Raw genomic sequence first — 25,453 nt, forward strand, 5'->3', positions numbered from 1 at the left:
AGCACAGGCTCAATAGTTGTGGTGCACAGACTTAGTTGCTCAGCTGCATGTGGAATCTTCCCAGGCCAGGGATCAAACCCATATCTCCTGCATTGAAACGAGGATTCTTTACCACTGAGTCACCAGGGAAGCCCTACAGTACATTATTTAAAGCATCTCATTGAAACCCAACCCTCACGCCCGTTCTGTGCATGAAACAGAAATCTGAGATGCAGTATTGAAGTAACTTTTTAGGGGGCAGAAAGAAATTTGTCTAATTCCAGAATAGTCCAAGTGTGTGGTACATTTATCCTCCTAAAAGGTAAATGAAATTGTCAAAGACATGTAATGGATTGGTAGAATTTTAAATGGAAATTGTGTGTGTTTTCAGAAATGCACTAACTAGTGATCATTCACTGCAGAGGGAAATTAAACTGAAGTGAGGAAAAGAAAAATCTAGTCTGAAAAATACACAAATGCAAAGCAAAGACCCATCAAGAATCTGGGAGACCCACTGGTCAATTAAGTACCATGTAAAGATTTCCAATTTTCTAGTAGTAAATTATTTATTTAGCTCTTGCACACCATCAATATATTTTACAAGTTTAATACCCAAATTATAGCTGGCCCACCCATTTATGGCCCCATAAATGAGTCCTGACTTACCAATGTGAATTCTTGTTCCTGGCAGTGTCAGATTTAGATTGGATTTGGATCTATTGCTTTTATCCTTATCAGACATTTCGAGGCTGATATTTTATTGCTATATTTAAAATGGAAAGTGCTTTAAAATAGACTTGGGAGGGAGCACAACTGATTCCTGCCCCGATATGTCATTTCCTGACTTAACATCCTACTATAATCTAGGTTAAAGTGTTGGAAGTCCACATAGAATCCTTCTCTACCGAAGATTTCCCCCCACACAGAGAATTTTCCTAGAGGAAAGTGAGTGATTATAAAAAGAACGACTTTAATCTTAAGTAAGAGTAGCTGGAGCTTTCAGTAGTAAAACTGACAGGCAATTTCCATGCCTATATACTTTGTAAGTCAAATGAATAATAAAGAATATAAATGAAACACATCTAGCCATTTCTTAAGTGTTAAAGTGTATATGGCGCTAAATTGCCAAGGCTTGTTTTTCAAGGGCTGAATTTTGTAAAATATGTAGAACCAACCAATAAATTAACGGCAGAGGAGAAGACTAACAAATCAAACCTAGGCAACAGCTTCCACTTACAGTTGTAAAAAGTATTATAGCTCTGAGATGAGAAACTCCCATGGTTACAAATATGAAAACAAATGCAAGAGATGACTGATGATGCCTCAAATTATAATAATATCAGATGGTGGTTTTAGGCCTTTGAAAAAAAAGTTACCCAAATGACTTTTTTTTAAACCTTTTTACAATACTTTTTTTAAAAAATTTACTTGGCTATTGTTCTTTTAAAATAATTTTCATAGAAAGTTTCTTAGCAGCCTATAATATAAACTTGAATATGAGGTTCATGAGAACCAGATCAGCTCTGCTGAAAGAAAAGAGGGACATGAGTTCTGAGCCCTTGTTGTAGCCCTAAGAGATAGCAAGTGCAAGCCACTCCTTGGAGCTTATGTTCTCCCTTGAAAAATGAGCCCATCTCATAGAAACAGAGTGGGGAAAAGTGCTTTGGAGGAGAAACATGTTATTTGGTATGAAGAGAAATTATTGAGAAAAAAGAAGGAAGCTTTGAAGAACTCAGAGTCATTTTTAAAACTCTGTAGCTTTAAAGGTTTACAGTTCCAGCTACAGCCCTCCAGCCCCAGCACTGCCCCTGCACACCTTCCTTCAGGCCAGCCACACAAATTAAAATGTGGCATTCCTTGTGCAAAAATGGGATCGAACTGAGCCTCCTGCGTTGGTAGGCAGATTCTTTACCACTGAGCCACCAGGGAAGCCCCTTATGCCCCGTGCAATAGAGCAGATTTCAGTGAGTGTTCACTGTTGCCAAATTTTAAAAGTTGGATGGCAATTAATAAATGTTTTCATTTATTATATTACCTGGGCAGAACTTTCTTGGGAGAAGGCAAGTTACTTTTTAAAAACCATGAACTAGAAATTTTAAAATACTTTTTTATGTACAATGCTACTTTATGTGAGTAGTGAAAGAGTTCACCTTTGAAAAAATAGCAGGTTTTGGATGAAACCCATGCATTTCCATATTCCATGCAACCTGGTGCTTAAATCTAGAGAGGAAAAAATGACGAGGCTGTGGAAGAATAAGGAAATAGGAGTGAGTTTATTAAGATTTCTTAAATATTCCTGGAACATAGGCAGGTATTTGGAAACTCTTTTTACTCACTGAAGAATGATGCCTGAGGGATGAAAAGACCTTTTTCCATTTTTTTGCTATTTTCCTCATTTCCCTTTCTCTTCCCAGCCTAGCATTCCTAGAGTTCCCAGGTTTATAAAATACTTAATGAAAAAACAAGACCACATAGCTGCTCTTGTTGGTCCATGATTTTTTTTTTCTTATTTTGCACCTGTATAGAAATATTTTCAGTTCAACTGTAAAAATTAGTAACTGTCTGAGTTAGGAGGGGGAAAGGTAGATGATATCTTCTTTTGACTTTTGAAGCTTCAGAATGGCACCCTCACAGGGCCTGCTAGCCAAACCCCTTCCCTGGGAGATGTGAGATCAAAAGATTGAACTTCCAAGTTCCCGCAGATTTAAGCACCAAACTCTCAGGGAGTGAATAAAAGACTACACATCCTTTGCCCAGAGTCCAGTTTTCTTCAGCACTTTACAGATTCAGTATGTTGGATGGAGCACAAGGGCATCCTTCTGCAGAGGTTAGGAAACTCAGGCCATCCTTTATCACATTGATAACTTGGTGGCAGCTGGGGAGCACATTCCTCACTTTGTTCTTAATCCCCATGAATTAACCCTTGAATGTGGCCAAACTCCAACTCAAATCATTTTATTAGGCCTATTTATGCCTTTCCTGGAAATCTAAATGAACATCATTCTTCCCTCCTGGCTGGTAGGCAGCCTGTTGTACTCTGAAAGTGAAAGTTTCTCAGTCGTGTCTGACTCTTTGCAACCCTATGGACTATACAGTCCATGGAATTCTCCAGGCTAGAATACTGAAGTGGGTAGCCTTTCCCTTCTTAGGGGATCTTCCCAATGCAGGGATCAAACCCAGGTCTCCCGCATTGCAGGTGAATCTTTACCAGCTGAGCCACAAGGGAAGCCCAAGAATACTGGAGTGGGTAGCCTGTCCCTTCTCCAGCAGATCTTCCCCATCCAGGAGTCGAACTGGGGTCTCCTGCACTACAGTCAGATTCTTTACCTGAGCTATCAGGGAAGCCTTGTAATTCAGAGGGAAGGAAGCTGGAGACACTGACAGGTAAATATTTTATAGTCAAAGAAACTTTCTCTCTTCAGATCCATACTCTTTTCCTTCATATCTTTTGGAGCTGAATAGTTTGGAATAAAATTAGCTTCTCAAAACCTAAAATACATTCAGAAGAGGCAAATCCTCAGAGACAGAGAGTAGATTAGTGGTTGCCCTGGGATGGGGGAAGAGGAAATGAGGAGTTATCATTTAATGAGTTTGAGGTACTCTTTGGTGATGATGAAAAAGCTTTGAAAACTAGGGAGAAAGTGGTGATTGTACAACACTGTGAATGCACTGAATGCCATTGAATTTAACACCTTGGAATGGTTAGTTCTGTTATGTGAATTGCACCTCAATTTCTTACAAAAGTAAAACACTTCTCACAGACTTCATTCACTTTTCACTCTACAGCCAATTTTCTTATGAGACAGATGTTCAGGGATATGTTTTAAGAAAATTCACATCACCAAATGGGTCTAAAGAAAAGAGTTTAACAATTAGCCAATTAGTCCATTCAATAGCTATTATTTGAGACAGAAGAGTGTTTTTTCTCAACTACCTAAAAAGACTTCATAGAATTGATGCTTTCAACTCATGGTATTGAAGAAGACTCTTGAGAGTCCCTTGGACTGCAAGGATCAAACCAGTCAATCCTAAAGGAAATGAACACTGATTGGAAGGACTGATGGTGAAGCTGACGCTCCAATACTTTGGCCACCTGATGCAAAGAACTGACTCACTGGAAAAGACCCTGATTCTGGGAAAGATTGAAGGTAGAAGGAGAAGGGGGCGACAGAGGATGAGATGGTTAGATATCATCACCAACCCAAGGGCATGAATCTGAGCAAAATCTGGGAGATAGTGGAGGACAGGGAGCCTGGTGTGCTGCAGCCCATGGGGTCACAAAGAGTCAGACACTACTTAGTGACGGAACAACAACAACAATAATATCTTCCCTAGGTAAAGACAGTAAATACATCTCTCTCTAAATGAGATTTCCTCACACAGCAAGAACCACACTAGGACGGAGCTACCAGAAGTAGGAGCGTCATGTTGTACTAGGAACTCATGTGTAAATGGCTTTGGCTGTTTGAGGGAACATCTCTGTTGGCCAGAATGACAGGGCCCCGTAGGATGCCCAGTGGTCCATCCCCCAATGACTAACTCAATTACTTTGTCCAACTTCAAAGGATCAGGCAACAGATGTGAGTGACACCAGTCATCCCTTCAGTGTGAGCTGGACCCACCAGACCCACAGTGCTTGACTTGTAATGCAGGTGCTACATGAGCCAGTAATTAAAGAAATGTCCAAGTAACATGTGCCAGACTATTACACAATCCAGCCCTGATGGGGGCTTAAATATACCTATTTACGAATGTTCCACTCTGTCAAATGCATGCAAAGCAGAACTGCTAAGGTATGAGCTAATTGACTTGATCAATGTTTCTAGTTCTCACCAAATCTTTATTTTTGAAAAAAACAGCCAAAGCCTGTCTACATTTTAAAAGTATATATTCAGTTAGAATCTTTCATCACAGTAATTGTGACAGATGCATAACCCCGACTGGCTTGGTGCCTTAACTGCATGGACTTCCAAATCTCCATAAACCCTTATTTACTAACCCACAACTGCCCAGCTGCCATGACCATTCTAAGGTTTAGGTTTGCCTAGTATATAATTAGAGGTGAACCGTTGGTTTGTTTTCCAGTAAAAACATATAAATACAATAAAATTGAGAAAACCTGTCAGCACTTTTTGTAATATCATAGATGCACAGAACCAGAGACCATAGGGAGCTTATATTCCAAATGTCCTCATTTTAAAAATGAAGCGCAGAGAGATTAAGTGACTTCTCCAAAGTCCCAGTGGGTTAGTGATGGTGTCAGACTCGAAGCCAGGTCTCTGATTCCACTTCATTGGTTGTGATCTACCACACTGCCCTTCCTCACTCAAGAAGCTCTGAAGCCAAGAAATGATGCAATTCCAGAAATATACCATGATATCACATTTTAAATTATTTTTCCACACAGAGTATAATGGGAAAAAAAAAAACCCACAACAGTACCTTAGAAATCTGTATCACGTCTCACACATGCCTCTCCCCTGGCATTAGGCAAACCCAGCAGGCCTAGACCTTGTTGAAACCTTAAAACAAACCAGGCCAATTCTGAGGTCTAGACAGGCCCCAGACAGGGTTTCCCAAAGCTTTGAAATGCGATTTTAGAACTGGATAATTTAGAGGCAATTTAATCCAGAGACCAAACTGACATTCAGAACATTTATTTTGAAAACATTTTTAAAGCATCTCTTCGCCCCTTTAAAACATGATTTTGTGCTTTACTTGGGGCAGATCAACTGAAATTGCAGTGATTAAGGTTCAGATTCACTAATTGTTGGTAAGTTCTAAACACAAAAAGTTCAGCCTCCTTCCCAGTCCACTTACCCAAGATTCAGGAGAAACTTGCTTTGTCAAAAAAGATTCCAAAAATCATGTTCAATGTTTAGGTTGTTTCTACAGCAGTGGAGGGTTATACTTTTAGGTTATATTTATTCAAGAGTCCCAGGAACAATTTTGACTACAACTTTTGTTCATGGCAGCCAAATTCTCCACCTATGCTAAAGATTATTGCTGCAGAACTCAGTCTTACAATTAGTGATTTTTCTTTTTAAGTGAAAAAGTGAGTACTCTCCAGATTTCTGTTTTAGGAGACAAAGACTGAGCCATAGTCTCCTCATCTATAAAGCAACCACGAGCCACAATTAAGAAGATACCAGAAATTCTATCACAATCTAAATGCTGCATATTAAGTGGAATTCTCAGTATGTGGAGAAAGCAGTCATTTCTTATTCAGATTCATTTTCCTTTAAGGATACAGCTCAGCACATCAGGGTAATTTTATTTTTCAAATAAATGTTAGTGTTAGATGGGACAGGTTAGCCAAAGGTATCTGAGAGCATCAGAATATGCTATGTCACGAATGAGAGTAAATAGATGGTTCTTAAAGTTTAGATCTTGAGAAAGCACAGTTCAACTCTCTCAACAATGCGTGATTCTCGATAATTATCTTAAAATATAAATGTAGAAAATAGCATCAGGCTGTGATGGCTCTGCAATCTCTAGGCTCCTTCTTTTAATTCTTATTAGTCATTTTAAATTCAGCTTTTTAAGTCTTAGTCCGATTGCCCTTCGGGAACAATAAAGTGGCAATTAGGTAGGACAAAGGCATTGAATAGACACAATTACTTATTGCCATAGTAAAAGAAAAAAGATGGGTCTATGAACCTATCAAGAAAACCTGCAAAATGGAATGGGCAGCTGGACCTTATGAAAAATATATCCAAATATTTGCAGAATGTATTTTTGGCTACCTCCCTATAGAGATATTAAAACCATTTTCTTTTATTAGAGAATTTACTACCATTACATTTTATATTAATTTAATGACTTTGATCAGGCAATCATCATTTATTTGCCTAAATTACCAGTCCCTTAATACTTCATCGGCAAAGAGAAAATATTTCATAGAACATGAGGCAAAGCCTCTAATTACTATTACAGCATAATTTAAAACAACTTCAACAGGTATTGTAATTTTGACCAATTGGGTTACTAATTTGGAGAATCAATTATCTCCCAGACCCCTTCAATTTGCTGCCTCCTTTAATTGGCAGTGGCTGTCCAATTACACATCTGGCATAGTCATAATAATTGCATCTGTAAATAGCCAACCAATCAGCCAACTGAGCCTGGTTATCAGGTACAATCACGTAGTTTTAAAAACTTTGATGTATTTGTGGGTCAAATTATTTCTGTAATTTGGATCAAATTATTCACAAACTTTTCTCCTCCCACCATTCATCTTAAAATTTCTAAATTTTAAAGAAATTTTATTCACATAATTCATTGGTTTCCCTCCTTTCTCTGACACCAATTTCAAGACACTCAATCTCAAAAATAAAAATCAAAGGGAACAACCTGCTCATGGCAAAAACAGAAAATTAAATACTGCCCAATGCTGTAAGGTGAAACTAGTACAATCTTGTACTACCAATCACAATGTAAACTATGCAAACCTTTGAAAAGCAATAGGGCCATGGGAGTCATAAAATGTCCATGCTCTTTGATCCTATAAGACCATGTCTAGAGTTTTATCCTGGGGAAATAATGCCATAGAGGAAAGAAATCTACTTTCCAGTGATGTTCTTTCCAATGCTGACTTTAACAAACAGCAACGACAACAAAAACACAAACAAAAACTGAAACAAAAAGTCTACATATAGAGTAATATTTAAATAACACATCAAATAAAAAAGTAGCCATTCAAAATACAAATGATTGACTGTGAGGAAAAATATGGAAAGTGTCTATGGTATTAAGTGAGCTAAGTAAACTGAAATGAAATGATTGCAACAATGTACAGATGAGTGCCCATATTCCTCCTATACATGAAAAGAAGTAAAATGTGATATAATCTCTAACAGCAAAACCAAGATTCTTTGTGACCTAAAGAGGAGCTATCACATCCATTTGGGAGGCTGGAGATGGCATGAAAGCTTGCATTCAAGGGCTCCAGAAAGTTATGAAGGGGTTACCATAGTTCAGCACCAAGGAAAAGGTGTGCTATACCTGGGCACCATCAAGGATCCCATTTGGCTGCCTTGCGGGCATGTAAATAGGAAAGGTGATCCACCTGCCTGGAAGGCGAGGCCAGCATCTTACCAGAAAGAGCTAAAGGTTAAGGTTTATTTCTGCAAACAGTGAGGGGAGCTAAACATTTTAGAAAAGAGGGAGGCTGCATGTCATTGGCAGACAGAATTGGGGGAACTGGGTTTGAATCTTGCCTCTGTCCTGTGGTACCTTTGTAGTCTTGGGTAAGTGCCTCAAGCATTTTGAGACCTAATTTTCTCATCTCTGCAATGGTAGTCATACCTACTTATTAGGGTGATTGTGGGAATTAAAGACTATATATATATATATAAAGTACCTGGTACCTAACAAGTACTTCACAAATTGTACTTATTGTTGTTATTAATAAGAGTAATCTGATATGAGAAAGCAGTATGGATAAGAGTAAGGAAAAGAAGATGCTATGAGAATCACTTTAAGTACTTCCTCTGCTGGATTATAACACAAGAAAAAATGGTGTCTGAAGTAAGGTGATGTCTGTGACAAATGGAAAGATGGCACAGAATCAAGAAACACCACGGGGAGGAACTTTTCTGGTTATCCAGGTTGAGTGGTTAAGACTCTGTGCTTCCAGTACAGGGGACCTGGGTTCAGTCAGTGGTCAGGGAGCTAGGACCCCACATGCCATGAAGCAAATAGGCCCATGTGCCATAAGTACAGCCTATGTGCCACTAGAGAGTCCATGAGCTGCAATGAAAGATCTGCATGATGCAACAAAGACCCCATGTGCTACAACTAACGCCCAACGCAGCCAAATAAATAATTTTAAAAAAGAAAGAAAGAAACACCATGGAGGAGGAACCCATAGGGCTGGGTCAGGATGAAGCCAGGTCTGGTGGGTATGAAGTTCATATAATCAAGAAGCTTATGTGATTCTTTTATAAGGAAAAACAATAAAGTGTTAAGTATAAAAGTTATAGTAATACTAATTGTTGGGCTAATACCTGGGCTTCCCAGGTACCTCAGTTGGTAAAGAATCTGCCTGCAATGCAGGAGACCCAGGTTCGATCCCTGAGTGGGGAAGATGCCCTGGAGAAGAAAATGGCAATGCACTCCAATATTCTTGCCTGGAAAAATCTCATGGACAGAGGAACCTGGCAGGCTACAGTCCATGGGGTAGCAAAGAGTTGGACATGACTTAGCGACTAAACCATAAGAGGGAACATTTATTTAGAATAAGAAAAAAATCATAACAATTACAAAATTGAGAAACTTGACAAACACCACTAGTGTCACAAAAAAGCATATTTTTAAAAATGAACTGCCTGACAAACCTCTAGAATTCTTATCTTTGTACATTTTTGGCTGTACACTCAATTGCGTCTTCATACGGCCAATATCTTATAATACAATTTTCTATGGAAAGAGTAGGAAGAAACCTCAGTCTTTCCTTTAGCTTGGGTGACCAAAATTTGTTTTCTATTAATGTTAGTTTAAAAAATTTTTTGTTCATAACTCATTATTAGTGCTGTCATATAAATTTTTTGGCTTGTTTAAAGTTGCAAAACATTTCTATTAAGTTTCCTTTATGTATAAATTGTTAAAGATGAACCTAATATTTACAGACCTGCTATCAGTTTGTGCCATACAAACATGGGCTGATGAACTCTATTTATCATTATTCCTATTGCTGTTGTTCAGTGGCTAAGTCATGTCCTATTCTTTGCAACCCCATGGACTGCAACGTGCCAGTCTCCCCTGCCTTCACCATCTCCCGGAGTTTGCTCCAATTCATGTTCTCTGAGTCAGTGATGCCACCCAACCATCTCATCCTCTGTTGCCCTCTCCTTCTCCTGCCCGCAATCTTTCCCAGCATCAGGGTCTTTTCAATGAGTCGGCTCTTCACATCAGGTGGCCAAAGTACTATAGCTTCAGCTTCAGCATCAGTCCTTCCAATGAATATTCACGACTGATTTCTTTAAGGATAGACTGGTTTGATCTCCTCGCTGTCCAAGGGACTCTCAAGAGTCTTCTCCAGCACCACAATTCAAAAGTATCAATTCTTCAGTGCTCAGCCTTCTTTATCGTCCAAATCTCACATCCGTAGATGACTACTGGAAAAACCATAGCTTTGACTAGATGGACTTTTTTTTTTTTTTTAGATGGACTTTTGTTGGCAAAGTGATGTCTCTGTTTTTTAAAAATATGCTGTCTAGGTTTCTCATAGCTTTCCTTCCAGGGAGCAAGCATCTTTTAATTTCATGGCTACATTCACCATCTGCAGTGATTTTGGAGCCCAGGAAAATATAATCTGTCACTGTTTCCGTTGTTTCCCCATCTATTTGCCATGAAGTGATGGGACAGATGCCATGATCTTAGTTTTTTGAATGCTGAGTTTTAAGCCACCTTTTTCACTCTCCTCTTTCACCCTCATCAAGAGGCTGTTTATGTGTTCTCCTTATAAACGAAAAGAAAATGTATGATGGATTCATACTTGCATACATTACATTTTAGAGTATATTCTTGATAGGAGAGAACTATTATGTTGACCAGGTGTTGATGAGAAGTGAATCCTCGGCTTACAACTTTACATGCCTGGCAACTAAAAGATTCCACACATTCACGCTGTATTTTCCTCCCCACCTGCACAGCATGATGCACTTCTGGCCTTGCTTCTTTATGTTATAAGATCGATGACTCAGCACAGTGGGCAGTAGGAATATACTGGAAGGCATTCCTTATTTTGGGACAACTTGCACTAACTAAACATAAACAGAAGTACCTCCAGAACACATAAACATGTCCCATTAAACCCAAAGGAATGAATCCCCAAACTCAGTTTGACAACCCTCTTGCCCAGTCTCCAGCTTGGCACCTCACAAGAGGACAAGTGTGGCTGAGGGGAGGTCACAGTGGAAAGAAACCTCAGCTGAAATATCTTATTTACCCCAATTTTACAAAAGACATATGCTTTTACAAAAACACATTGCTGGGCTGCTGCCAGAGACCTGTGCACAAGAGTAGCCCTGAACTAAAGCTTCACCTGCTTCATGGAAAACATCTCTTTCAGCAATGATTGAATATTATAAGTGGACAATGAAGCAGGCAGTAAGGTTAGGAGCACCAGTAAGTGGGAAAATTATAATGCCATTAAGGCAAGAAAGAAAATCAAGGTGAAAGGGATGGGGTTAGTTTTGCTGTGTTGTAGAATGGTTAAGAAAAAACATAATAGCAAGTTTTCTCATCACTATGGTGAGTTTAGGATTCTATGGGACCCCCAAGACCTGACAAGTTTGTGGGACTGTCAAGGTGGTAAAATTACTTAAAGAAGGCCTAAAATGAGAAATTCTCTGAGTAACTGAAAACATTCTTCTGAGTTCTCAGCCTGCACCTACAATATTCATTTCCATTTTTGACTCTTTCATTAATTCCTGACTTGGCCAGTCTACCATCTACTGAAAGCAAACATTCTTGTACTAACAGTTGCTAAACAATAGCAACAAAAACCGGTACCCTGAGATTATGGTGGTTGGGGTGTGGGTAAAGAACTTGACATAAAGCTTGAGTAAAATTGCAACGTCCTACTTTCTATTCTGTCTTAAATAATTCACAGAGCCTTCGGTGTTTTTAAGAGAGTCCTATGACGCAGAACCAGCAGGAATCTCCATTTACTGTTCTTTCTCTGCCAATTCTAGCTTGGAATAAAAATAAAAGAGATGATAGATAGTTCACTTGTTATCTTGGTCTTCATTTAGGCCATTTTGTCTACAGTGCAAACAGAGTAATCAGAGGATGAATCAACAGTGAGAGCCATTGTGGCTACTGTACACGGCTGTAAATTCATGCTCATTGAGGCTGACATTGCTTGACAATCTATTTTTCATGTATATTACTTTTGCTATCTATTCGAGTCCTTGTCTATTGATAGTTAATGCATCTTCTGTATTGTTCCATGTAGCAATTGTGGTTATCTGGTAACAATACAATGATATAAGGAATTAAACATCAGTAGGCAATTTATAAAAGAGCTGAAATTTTACATTCCAATAGATAAAATTGAAAAATGGAACACATAAAAGGCAATAAGAATTGGAAGGCTGTTTCTCACTGACTGTGTAAATCAGAATCTCTCTGAATCCTTTTAGTGTTGTCTAAGGATTAACAGAAGTTAAAACCTTAATGTCTCCAATGGAAACTGGGGAACACTAGCTGGCATGAAAAGAAAACTGTTAAACAATCTTTGTTTTGCCCTTTGGGGAGAAAATCGCGAGTAACTGGTCTGGTTTCAACTGATAAGATAAGAAAAAGAATAAACTGGTGGGGGGATCTGAACCAACTCTAAACATATCATTCTTGTAGGATTTGATAATACTCATTTAAAAAAACCTAGTCTCTTTATTGTTCATTTCTGATGGAGGCATGTGTCTCATGCTAGTTGATGGATTTATTGATATCTGTATCATAGATCTGTAGTTTCACAATGTAGGGAGAAATCTCTTATCATAAAATTCTGGCCTAAATAGATTTAAGATCTTAATCTTGCCCACAAAGCCTGTTTTCATGGAGCTGGCTTTCCTTCAGCCCAAAATGATCATTAGTCCTCCTCTGTGCTAGCCACTGGCCAGGCAAGGCAACAAGGGTCTGACCCAGTGTGGCAGTCATAGAAAGAGATGGATACTAAGTGGTCTACTTGGCATTGCTAACTAGTGGTCTAACCCTAACCACATTTCTGATAAAATATGGTCCACTGCAGAGGGGAATGGCAAACCACTTCAGCATTCTTGCCTTGAGAATCCCATAAACAGTATGGAAAGGCAAAATGATAGGACACTGAAAGATGAACTCCCAAGGTCAGTAGGTGCCCAATATGCTACTGGAGAAGAGTGGAGAAATAACTCCAGAAAGAATGAAGAGACGGAACTAAAGCAAAAACAACACCCAGTTGTGGATGTGACTGGTGATGGAAGTAAAGTCTGATGTTGTAAAGAACAACATTGCATAGGAAGCTGGAATGTTAGGTCCATGAATCAAAGTAAATTGGAAGTGGTCAAACAGGAGATGGCAAGAGTAAACATCGACATTTTAGAAATCAGTGAACTAAAATGGACTGGAGTGGGCGAATTTAACTCAGATGACTATTACATCTACTACTATGGGCAAGAATTCCTTAGAAGAAACGAAGTAGCGCTAATAGTCAACAAATGAGTCCAAAATGCAGTACTTGGGTACAATCTCAAAAATGACAGAATGTTCTCTGTTTGTTTCCAAGGCAAACCATTCAATATCACAGTAATCCAAGTCTATGCTCCAACCAGTAATGCTGAAGAAGCTGAAATTGAACAGTTCTAAGACCTAGAAGACCTTCTGGAACTAACACCCAAAAAAGATGTCCTCTTCATTATAGGGGACTGGAATGCAAAAGTAGGAAGTCAAGAGATACCTGGAGTAACAGGCAAATTTGGCCTTGGAGTACAAAATGAAGCAGGGCAAAGGCTAACAGAGTTTTGCCAAGAGAACATAGCAAACATCCTCTTCCAACAACACAAGAGAAGACTCTACACATGGACATTACAAGATGGTCAATACCTAAATCAGATTGATTATATTCTTTGCAGCCAAAGATGGAGAAGCTCTATACAGTCAGCAAAAATAAGACCAGGAGCTGACTGTGGCTCAGATCATAAACTCCTTATTACCAAATTCAGACTTAAATTGAAGAAAATAGGGAAAACTACTAGACCATTTAGGTATGACCTAATTCAAATCCCCTACGATTATACAGTGGAAGTGACAAATAGATTACAGGGATTAGATCTGATAGACAGAGTGCCTGAAGAACTATGAACGGAGGTTCGTGACAATGTACAGGAGGCAGTGATCAAAACCACCCCCAAGAAAAAGAAATGCAAAAAGGCAAAATGGTTGTCTGAGGAGGCCTTACAAATAGCTGAGAAAAGAAGAGAAGTTAAAAACAAAAGAGAAAAGGAAAGATACACCCATTTGGATGTAGAGTTCTAAAGAATAGCAAGGAGAGATAAGAAAGTTTTCCTCGGTGATCAGTGCAAAGAAATAGAGGAAAACAATAGAATGGGAAAGACTAGAGATCTTTTCAAGAAAATTAGAGCTACCAAGGGAACATTTCATGCAAAGATGGGTTCGATAAAGGACAGAAATGGTATGGACCTAACAGAAGCAGAAGATATTAAGAAGCGGTGGCAAGAATACACAGAAAAACTATACAAAAAAGATCTTCATGACTCAGATAACCACAGTGCTGTGATTACCCACCTAGAGCAAGATATCCCGGAATGTGAAGTCAAGTAGGCCTTAGGAAGCATCACTATGAACAAAGCTAGTGGAGGTGATAGAATTCCAGTTGAACTATTTCAAATCCTAAAAGATGATGTTGTTAAAGTGTTGCACCCAATATGAGAGCAAATTTGGAAAACTCAGCAGTGGCCACAGGACTGGAAAAGGTCAGTTTTCATTAGAATCCCTGAGAAAGGTAATGCTAAAGAATGTGGAAACTAGTGCACAATTGCACTCATCTCACATGCTAGGAAAGTAATGCTCAAAATTCTCCAAGCCAGGCTTCAACAGTACGTGAACCGTGAACTTCCAGATGTTCAAGGTGGATTTCAAAAAGGCAGAGGAACCAGAGATCAAATTGTCAACATCCAGTGGATCATCGAAAAAGCAAGAGAGTTCCAGAAAAACATCTACTCCATCTTAATGACTATGCCAAAGCCTTTGACTGTGTGGATCACAGCAAAGTGTGGGAAATTCTTAAAGAGATGAGAATACCAAACCACCTGACCTGCCTCCTGGGAAATCTGTATGCAGGTCAAGAAGCAACAGTTAGAACTGGACATGGAACAACACAGACTGGTTCCAAATAGGAAAAAGAATACGTCAAGGCTGTATATTGTCACCCTGCTTATTTAACTTACATGCAGAGTACTTCATGCAAAATGCTGAGCTGGATGAAGCACAGACTTGAATCAAGATTGCCAAGAGAAATATCAATAACTTCAGATACACAGATGACACCACCCATGTGGCAGAAAGTGAAGAAGAACTAAAGAGCCTCTTGATAAAAGTGAAACAGGAGAGTGAAAAAGTTGGCTTAAAACTTAACATTCAAAAAACTAAGGTCATGGCATCTGGTCCCATCACTTCATGGCAAATAGATGGGGAAACAATGGAAACAGTGGGAGACTATTTTTGGGGGGCTCCAAAATCACTGCAGATAGTGACTGCAGCCATGAAATTAACAGACATTTTCTCCTTGGAAGAAAAGCTATGACCAACCTAGACAGCCTATTAAAAAGCAGAGACATTACTTTGCCAACAAAAGTCCATCTAGTCAAGGCTACAGTTTTTCCAGTTGTCATGTATGGATGTGAGAGTTGGACTAGAAAGAAAGCTGAGTGCTGAAGAATTGATGCTTTTGAACTGTGGGGTTGGAGAAGACTCTTGCGAGTCCCTTGGACTGCAAGGAGATCCAACCAGTCAATCCTCAAAGAAACCAGTCCAAATATTCATTGGAAGGACTGATGCTGAAGCTGAAACTCCAATATTTTGGTCACCTGATACAAAGAACCAACTCATTGGAAACAACCCTGATGCTGGGAAAGATTGAAGGCAGGAGGAAAATGGGACAACAGAGGAAGAGATGGTTGGATGACATCACTGACTCAATGGACATGAGTTTGAGCAAGCTCTGGGAGTTGGTGATGGACAGGGAAGCCTGGCGTGCTGCGATTCATGGGGTCGCAAAGAGTTGGACATGACTGAGCGACTAAACTCAACTGAACTAGTGGTCTAGTTAGTGTTGTAACAGTTTGCCGCAGAACTTTGTGGTTAAAAACAACAACAATGATTTTATCATCTCTCATGGTTTCTGAAGGTCAGAATTTGGGAAGGGCTTGCCAGGCAGTATAGCTAGGCAGGGACCTATCATAGCTGTAGTCAGACGGTGGTTGGAGCCTCCAAAAGCAGAGGGGCAAAGTAGGTGAGAGCTGGCCAAGAGTCCCTGTCTGTTTCTGTCTCAGGGCCATGTGGTTCCTCCCCATGTGCTAGTGTGGGCTTTCCCACAACATGAAGGCCTTTTGCTGATGAGTTCCAAGGAGTGAGATGGAAGCTGAACCACCTTTTATGGATTAACCTTGGAAGTCACATGGTGACACTTTCACATTCTATTGGTCAGAACAGTCACAGAAGTCAAATTTCAAAGGAAAGAGACATAGACTCACCTCTTAATAGGAAAAATGTCAAAGAATTTGGGGATATATTTTCAAACCACCACAGTAAAGAATTTTAATTGACTGGGCTTAGTGACTGATTGGGTTTCCCAGTGGTGCTAGTGGAAAAGAACCTGTCTGCCAATGCAGGAGATGTAAGAGTCACAGGTTCAATCCCTGGGTCAGGAAGATCCCCTGGAGGAGGGCACAGCAACACACCCAGAATTTTTGCCTGGAGAATCCCATGGACAGAGGAGCCTGGTGGGCTACAGTTCATAGAGTTGCAAAGAGTTGGACATGACTGAAGTGACTTAGCACACACATATGATGATCCCTGTATATAAGCCAGTTTATCTGGCCCCTGGATCTTAGTGGAGCTCTAGAAATTAACTTGAAAGCATAGGCTTTCTTAACCACAAATGTGGGCTTATTTGATTCTCTTAATCACCTTGTGAAAAGACATAAGCAAAACAGATGTTATTCTTATTCTGATTTCTACTGACAGCAAAATGGTGGTTGGGACAGTTCAAGTCACTTTCCCCCCAAAACACTGCTACTAAAGGAGGCAGCCCAAACGCAAACCAGGTCTCCTGCTATGACACCATGATACGCAGCTTCTCCTGGACCTTTTATACATGACTTTCATTATAGTGGACTATTTGGAGTAATTGTTAGGTGACAGAATTGTTTGTAATGGAAATAGACATTCTGGAGAATCAATACTAAATAAAGAGGATATCAGCTGGATAGTATTATGACCATGGTTCCATTGAAGGTATTCATCTGTAGGGTCCTTTCTGTTTGGTTTTTTTTTTTAAGAAATAGCATTAACACGTTTATTACAATAATTTTCCTAGGATGACAGTGTCCTGGGGCATTTCTCAGGACTAGCACCTTATTAATCACTAATAGAGTCCTGGCTTTCATTTTAATCATGTGTCCAGACATTGAGGGAAAAACTGAGAATTTAACCTTCCAGATTCTTGTGGCTAACTTTATATCCTGTTATTAAGGTACCTCCTTTCTGGGGGGGGAGGAGGGGCACCATCAGGCAGAATAAGGACTCTCCTGGCTGCAAAATGAGGCAGAGGAACTTACGCCACTTTTGTCCAAGGCCTTTCCTGGCCCACCTTATTTAAACACAACACACTCACTCCAAACCTCCTTTGATTTACACTGCTGCAGCTCAACTGTTTTGAAAAGCTGATGTTGTGGAATTCTTAAGTCATCTGTGACCTAGGTCACTAAAGACAGGAGCAATTTAGTAAAAGTATTAATTGAAACTCTCCCTGACAAGCCCTACTCCTCCAGATAAAGTTACACATCAAACCCACACAAGCTGCTGGGCTATTCTGAGCAGCCTGAGATTTTCAATATCTCATAAACAGTCCCCTCAATCACTACAATCTAATAAGGCTATAATCATCATTGACACTATAATGATTAAAATGAATAAAACCCATTAAGAAAAGTCATGTTGAGTTATTAAAAGTTTCGCTCTGTGTGATATGTAATCTTTTATCCATTTTTTATGATGAAATCTGTAACCATCTATCCACAAAAGACCATTAATTTACTGCTCTGTGGATGTTACCATGCTCTTTAGTTTAACAGCGTATCATTGATTTCTTGAGGGAGATATTATATTTGGAGAAATACACATGGAACAAAAGCCCGAATGTTGCTGTAAATTTCCCACTGACAGGATGATCAAAGTATTTTGGCCTGGTCTGCAGCCTGGGGCTGGCGAACAAGTTTTCTAGAGCAGAGAGAGCCCTCCGGCTACCAGGCAGCAGATCCATGTTTTTAGGCAAAGCAGATCTTCTAAGGAGAGGTCATGTGCACAACGAGGGGGAGAAACAATAAAATGTCCATTAACTGGAGCCTAGTTAACTGGCTTATTGGCATCTATTAGAAACAAATTGCAAACAAAACTGATCCTATTATAAACTTTTCCTTGTCCCCTCCATCCAGGGCAGTCCTGATTGGCTCAGAAGAGCCCCAACAAATACAATGCTGGCAGATGATTCCTTTATTTGCAAGGAGAAGATTGGTTTGCAGCCAGCAGCAGCCTACAACCCTGACCAGCAGACAACTACAAACCTGGGAGGGGTACGTGGGCCCATATAGCCGACAGAGCACTGGAGAGGCAGCTAATGTACTCATGCCTACATTCTTTCACCAGGGACTTTTTTTCCCTAAGCAAACAACAATAAAAAAATCTGAATGGAAGAATGTGTACAGAGTGCTGAACTAAGTGGTGGGGGAGCCCGATTCTTAATGTGTACTTTTTCTCATAATAAACTCTGCTCCAATATCTTTACTGCCCATCTCTTATTTAATCTTAATAAGAGTAAAACCTTAAAAGAGTCTGTGAAGCCAACGAGAGGGTGTTGTCTTTGAAGGCATTCTTCATCTTTCCTGAAATGATTAATAAATGCATTTGCCAGCCTCTGTCTAAACAGACTTGCCAGAGTTCCCCAGCAGGTAACAACAAGGTCCCACAAAAGAAGATGAAAATGGTTGCCTTATATCTTTTCAGATTTTCTTATTTTCCAGATTTGCTTCCCTCATTGAGGTCTTGCTGGGTTTTTTTTCCCCACTTTATCTGAATAACATTAGGTTATAAATGTCATTCCATAATATACCATCCTTTTTACAAAGGGAAGCCAGTCTTTACCAAAATAATCAAATATTCTTTATGATCCTTTTAAAAGAAAACAGCAAATTTCATTTATAAGGTTGAAGTATAGTTCAAAGCTTGGTGAACAGACATCGATTTTATCAATCTTTGGAGAGTTCATTTAAATCTACACTATTCCATCATGTAAGACAAAATGGTTGCTAAATGAAATTAAAAGGCAAATTCACCAAGAATAAAAAGGAAATTACTCTTTATATAACACATCATTAACCTGTGGAAATAACTGCTTCAGGGTATGATTGAAGTAAAAAGCTTAGTAAAAAAAATTTAAATGATGTAAAACTTCTAGAGATCAGTTTTACAGTGGTATTAGTGACTGGTAACTCTATCAATTCTCACATTTCTGTACATACACTCATACCACAGTTGAAGTCAGGAGGACACTTTACGTGCCCTCAACATACTAACAATTAGTTTATGAAATATAAACACAGCACTATCTGGTACACAATTAACTTTTTCTGCTGCTCTCATACCTTCCTCTCAGCTTAACTGTATTCATGTTATTAATAACTGTGGTTCAAAGTGAAAATGGGATTAGGTGAACTATTTGTCCATTTCCATGTGGCACTCTTTATTCCCCCTCTCTTGTTTCAGGGGGATCAGGATGTAACACAGTATAAATGGTTATTTGAAAATAGCTAAAGGACCTTAAGAGAAACACAAAATCACTTAAACATTTCAATAAAAAGGGACAGATACATGGAAGAAAATTTGTGTGTGTGTGTGTGTGTGTGTGTATAACACAAAATAAAATATAAATAAGCCAGAGTAGGGGATAAGGAAATAAGGAAGAAATCACGTCAGTACATCAAAGGCTTCTTTTGGTATATCTTCAGAGAAAGTGAAATTGACTTAAAATACCTACAAAATTTTAAATGACATTCATGAATATTTATCACCATGGTAATAGAAATATAATTCTTTCTAATCATGGAGGCAGTGAGAATTTGTGACATGAAAGTTTTCTTGGTGTTAATTTGAGCCTTTAATTAATAATAACCTTTTAGAAAGGGGTTGTTTAACTACAAAAAAAGGTTAAACAGAAACGATGGGAAAACAAGGACTAGTTGCAGATTTTAGTGAAACTGCATATTGGTAAGGTGTGGTTCTAGAAAGTTGAGTCAGCACTTCTGTGATTACAGGTGGGGAGAGCAATAAAATCTTGCTGAGTTTAGTTATAGAAACTATACAGTTTCATAAACAGTATGATGTTGTTCTCAGCAGGTAAATGTTATATTTTAATGACATTTGTATTACAACACATACAAATTCTCGAGCTCAAGGTCAACAGAGCCTCCTTCAGCATGAGCTGCTGGAGTTCAGGTCCAAGGCTAGAGATGAAAGATTAAGGCTCTGAAGGGATGAGGGGGCAGGGAGAGAAACTGAGATCACAGTAACTTATTAGTTTGGAAAATAATATTTTTCTGGTAGACCATTTGGAGATGTGTGTGGGTTTGAGCTAGTTAGAACCTAAATAGGTGATCAAGCTTTCTTAGGAGCTAACAGGACCTTGTGTGAACTTGGTCATAATGAAGATAGCAAGCCGGTGATGGTGATGGTGATGGCGAAGACCTTTAGTTTCCAGTCTTAACTGTGTTAAAATATAAGTCTACATGATTCTTAAGTAGTCCCAGGTCAGTATACCCCTTCTTAAACCCAGAAGTAGAAGGACAGGTGACACATTTGTACATCTAAACCCCTTCCTGAATGTATTAACTTAAAACAGTTTGAAGAGTCTAACTTTGTTGAGATTGTTAATAAATCAGTTTTATTTCATTGAAAATCTATTCATACACTGGAATTCTTCCAAGTGCTTTCCCTTAGAGCCAAGCATGGATATTTTTATCTATATAAACAGCAGATTATTGCTCCTCTTTTAAAACATCTCTCGTATATGGATCTTAATTGTTTACAAAGCACTCTCCCTTGCACCCAATTTTATTTAATCCTCACAGTAAACTTTGAGGTTCTTGTCAGATAGAAAATATTTCCATTGTACAGATAGTGAAACTAAGACTCAGAAGCTGATTCATCACCTGAGGTCACACTGGTAACTGTTGAAATCAGAAAATAAATTTAGGTCTTCTCTCTCCAGATCATTCCACTCCTGAATACTGCATGATGCTCAGTAGTCATCTTTCATGACAGTTCATCACTGGTAATCCTTTTATGGGTTATATTTCTTTACTCACAAAACATCACAAAAGAAAGTGCTTTAAGAACTGCTACTCATTTACTCTGGTCCTCCCAAGGCCAGCAGTTGGGAGATAATCGCAGACCTGACTGGTTGTCTACCCAGCAGTTACCCACACTGCCTGTCCTTGCTGAGAAAGCCCTGATTTTGTCTGGGGAGCACTCTACTATACAATTCATAGATAAAGCCTGAATAGATCAGGCCATCTCGTTCCAGTGACTGATTTAGGAAAGGGCATGTGATGCAATTCCGGCCAGTGAAACTCAATGGAGCCTTTTCTGGAAAGTTCCCTTGATTTAAAAAAAAAAGAAACATGGCAAGAAATGCTCCCCTTCTTTTAATCAACAGCTTGTCACATGACCATGAGAGAAGTCAGTCTAAGAAAGAAGCCAACTTACTGAGGATAACAGAGAGGTGGAAGGAAGCTGTGTCCTTAATAATGAGTTGACACCAACCCTCAGCCATTCTCTCAGGACTTCTTGTTATACAAGAGAATAAAATGCACTTACTCTTCAAGACAGTTGACTTGGAATTTTTCCATTACTTGCCGTCAAACATCTACCAAAATTTATATGGGTGAACAGGTTATATACATTCATATACATATCTCAATTCAGCGGTGTTTAAAGTTTTACTATAACCAGTTGAATGTGTCTTAAATTGTTTAACTGGAATAGGATACTATATTTGTGAGGTGCTCCAGCTTTCTTAAAAATATGTTTTATTTTCCTCAAATGAGAATCCTCTTCTAGCTAGATCTGAAAGCACCTCAAGAACCTAAAGTAAAATCATCTCAGTTTCTTAATTATAACATGTAATTAAAATTTGGAGATCAGAACAACAAAATGGTTGGAAATTTATTAGTTAAAAGCTTTAGATAATAAAATTAGTCTTGGAAAACCATTATGACTCTAAATTTTACAATGGAGAAAATTCATATACTGACAGAGCACACTGTTTCTCTGCCTCTTTTTAACATCACAGAGATGTTTGTGGTAACTCGTAGAGTTCCTAAAAATGACACCTAAGATGATCCAGTGTCAAAAACACAACCAGGATTCACAGTCATGCTGAGAAAAATGCTCTACTAGGTCTTCCTTGGGCTTCCTGGTGGCTCAGATGGTAAAGAATTTGCCTGCAATGCGGGGGACCCAGGTTTGATCCCTGAGTCGGGAAGATCCCCTGGAGAAGGGAATGGCAATCTACTCCAATATTCTTGCCTGGAAAATCCCATGGACAGAGGAACCTGGCAGGTTACAGTCCATGGGGTCACAAAGAGTCAGACATGACTGAGCAAGTTACACACACACACACACACACACACACACACACACACACACCCCTTCCTTTTGAGATGTTAAGAAGATATAAAAGAATACAATGTACATATGTTTCAGTGAGAGAAACAAACAGGTAACAGTAACAAAGAAGTAAATAAAAGTATAATGGTTGCACATCTAAGATCCAAAGATCCTCATATATGCTGTATTACTCTCAGTGAATAACACCTTGAATCAAAAATACTTGAGCAATTCATTTTGCTAGCTACAAACTTCAGGAAATTTAATTAGTTTGAGATAAATGTCACCTTCCCTAGTTCCTGGGTACTTTAGATCAACATTGCTCAGAGCCTAGTAGATGTTAATTGATGTGTACCCCTCACACACAAGAAGGGAGGGTCTTGGTTTGTGTTCCCCCAGAAATAGAACCAGAGTAAGGATTTAAGGACAAGTAGTTACTTGGGAAGTGATCCCGGGAACTGCCAATAGAGGGTAGGAAATGAGTCAGAGAAGGAAAGGGAGTGAATATGAGGTGCTTTATCAAGTCAGTTGCCACTTTCAACAACTGGAACTCAATCTTCCTGGGGAACCCTGGGAGAATTGTGGACCACAGCTTGGTTTCCTAAGAGGAGTAACTCAGGAACATGTCTACTAAACCCCCATTCATCTTTGAATACTGAGTTGGGAAGCATTAATTTTCTTGTCCTTTCAGCTTGTCTATTAACAGATTGAGTGGACTCCCATAGACTTCCTCCTTAAAAAAAAAAAAAGCTTTCGGGCAACGAGTTATAGGCCCTAATTGTACTTTCATTCCAAACTCTGTCATAAGTCATTGGCTAGCCAATGAATTGTCTTCTCTGAGTCAGGCACCCACTCTTGCTCTGGGTGTATTTGGAGACTGGGGGAGATTCACATGGCTCTCATGAAAGAAGAGCTGGGCCCGTCCCTTGATAATTTTGCTTGGGAAACATGGAGTAATGTAGGCAGTTAGCAGGAGTGGAAATTTAAAGAATATAGAGAAATAAGCCATAAAGTAGCATAGGGTTTATGAGAGGGAAGTAGAGTAGGGCTGTGAGGGATCTTGGCAAGTGAAGTTATGACTAAGCCAAAACAATGAGAAAGCAAAGACTATGAATTTTTTTTAAAGGATAAAATAGATAAAAAGAGTAAGTGTTTTGGAGCTTGCTATAATCAGAGACAAAAAGAAATAGATACCCAGATTATCAGATCACATCGCAGATGAAACAACAGAGTAAGGATCTAAGACTCCTGGTCCTTGGGTTGTAAGGACCACCTTGGATCCAGAAATGCCCAAGAATTCTGGACTTTGTGAGGTGTGGTCCTTTTCTTAGCTGTATTCATGGAATTCTATGAAGATTCACGTTAAATATTACATAAAATAATTCTTTCTTGAACTTGTTTGTGTGGATTCCTGTCTACAGACATGGGTACCAATCCCAGCACCCCTACTTTCCATGTGTATGGAAGAGCAAGTGACAAATCCTGTGAACCCCAGTTTCCACATTTGTAAAATGAAAATAATAATACCTAGCCTGTAGTATTATTTTTATGATTAAATGAAATACCTGAAGCACAGTAAATTACAAATATTTATTCTCCTTCCCCTTAGAAAAGGAAAGGAAGATACTGGGAGGTCTGCATTGCCTATGCCTCTCTAAATGAGTTTTATTCATTAGTAAGCTAATTCTCATCAGGTTGGGATAGAATTCAGAAACTTTATTAATTACATTTCCTCAAGTAATAAACATGAGTGCATAAAGCTGCCTAGACTGATAGAATCCTCAGATGCCAGAGTCTGAGGAACTTCAGATATCATCCTTTGGTCCTTATTGTTCAGGTAAAGAACCTGGGGTGGAGAGACGTGCCTATATCATATAGCCAGTTACTGACAGAGCCAGGAGGATAATGGGGGTTTCCAGACTTCCCATCCTGTGCTTATTGGTTTTGTTTAACCTCGATCCAATTCTCCATTTCTGTTGTTTTCCTTTTTGGTTTTCCCCATGGTAAATCTAAAATCACTTTTCCCTGTAGACTTGTGACTCGGAGACTCGAGCATTCAGCTTATTCCTTAGCCTGTCTTCACAAGGCCCCTTCAAGTGTGGGTTAAGGGTCCCTCTGTGACTTACCTCTATTATCACACTCTTCACACACTGTTGTGATCACTGCATCTCCTCTTGATTTTGCATTCCCTGAAGTTCAGTTCAGTTGTGTCTGACTCTTTGTGACCCCATGGACTGCAGCACGCCAGTCCTCCCTGTCCTTCACCATCTCCTGGAGTCTGCTCAGACACATGTCCATTGAGTTGGTGATGCCATCCAACCATCTCATCCTCTGTTGTCCCCTTCTCCTCCTGCCTTCAATCTTTCCCAACATCAGAGTCTTTTCCAATGAATCAGCTCTTTGCATCAAGTGGCCAAAGTATTGGAGTTTCAGCTTCAACATCAGTCCTTCCAATGAACACCCAGGACTGATCTCCCTTAGGATGGACTGGTTGGATCTCCTTGCAGTCCAAGGGACTCTCAAGAGTCTTCTCCAACACCACAGTTCAAAAGCATCAATTCTTCAGTGCTCAGCTTCCAGATGTTCAAGCTGGATTTAGAAAAGGCAGAGGAACCAGAGATCAAATTGTCAACATCTGTTGGATCATAGAAAAAGCAAAAGAGTTCCAGAAAAATATCTACCTCTGCTTTATCGACTATACCAAAGCCTTTGATTGTGAGGATCATAACAAACTGTGGAAAATTGGAAAAGACCCTGATGCTGGGAATGATTGAAGGCAGGAGAAGAAGGGGATGACAGAGGATAAGATGGTTGGATGGCATCATTGACTCAATGGACATGAGTTTGAGCAAGCTCCAGGAGTTGGTGACGGACATGGAGGCCTGGCGTGCTGCAGTCCATGGGGTCACAAAGAGTCGGACACAAATGAGCAACTAAACTGAACTGACTGGTCAGTTTCCCCACCTGTAAAGGTGTGCAGGCGGAGAAGGAGTTATCTTAGATTATTTTTAAGGTCATTTATAAT

At 39.3% G+C, this 25,453-nt stretch overlaps 1 protein-coding gene across 1 annotated transcript in view; it reads left to right on the forward strand.

Moving 5' to 3' along the window:
• HIBADH (3-hydroxyisobutyrate dehydrogenase) overlaps positions 1–18,549 on the forward strand; it is a 257,836-nt gene extending 239,287 nt beyond the window's left edge. Inside the window, exon 7 of the mRNA XM_043463330.1 lies at positions 18,201–18,549. Coding sequence (XP_043319265.1) covers positions 18,201–18,483 — 283 coding nt within the window. The 3' untranslated portion in view covers positions 18,484–18,549. The remainder of the gene's footprint in view (positions 1–18,200) is intronic.
• The last annotated feature ends 6,904 nt before the right edge of the window (positions 18,550–25,453 follow it).

The sequence above is a fragment of the Cervus canadensis genome, chromosome 3 (genome assembly GCF_019320065.1).
Source record: "Cervus canadensis isolate Bull #8, Minnesota chromosome 3, ASM1932006v1, whole genome shotgun sequence".
In the NCBI taxonomy this organism is placed as follows: Eukaryota; Metazoa; Chordata; class Mammalia; order Artiodactyla; family Cervidae; genus Cervus; species Cervus canadensis.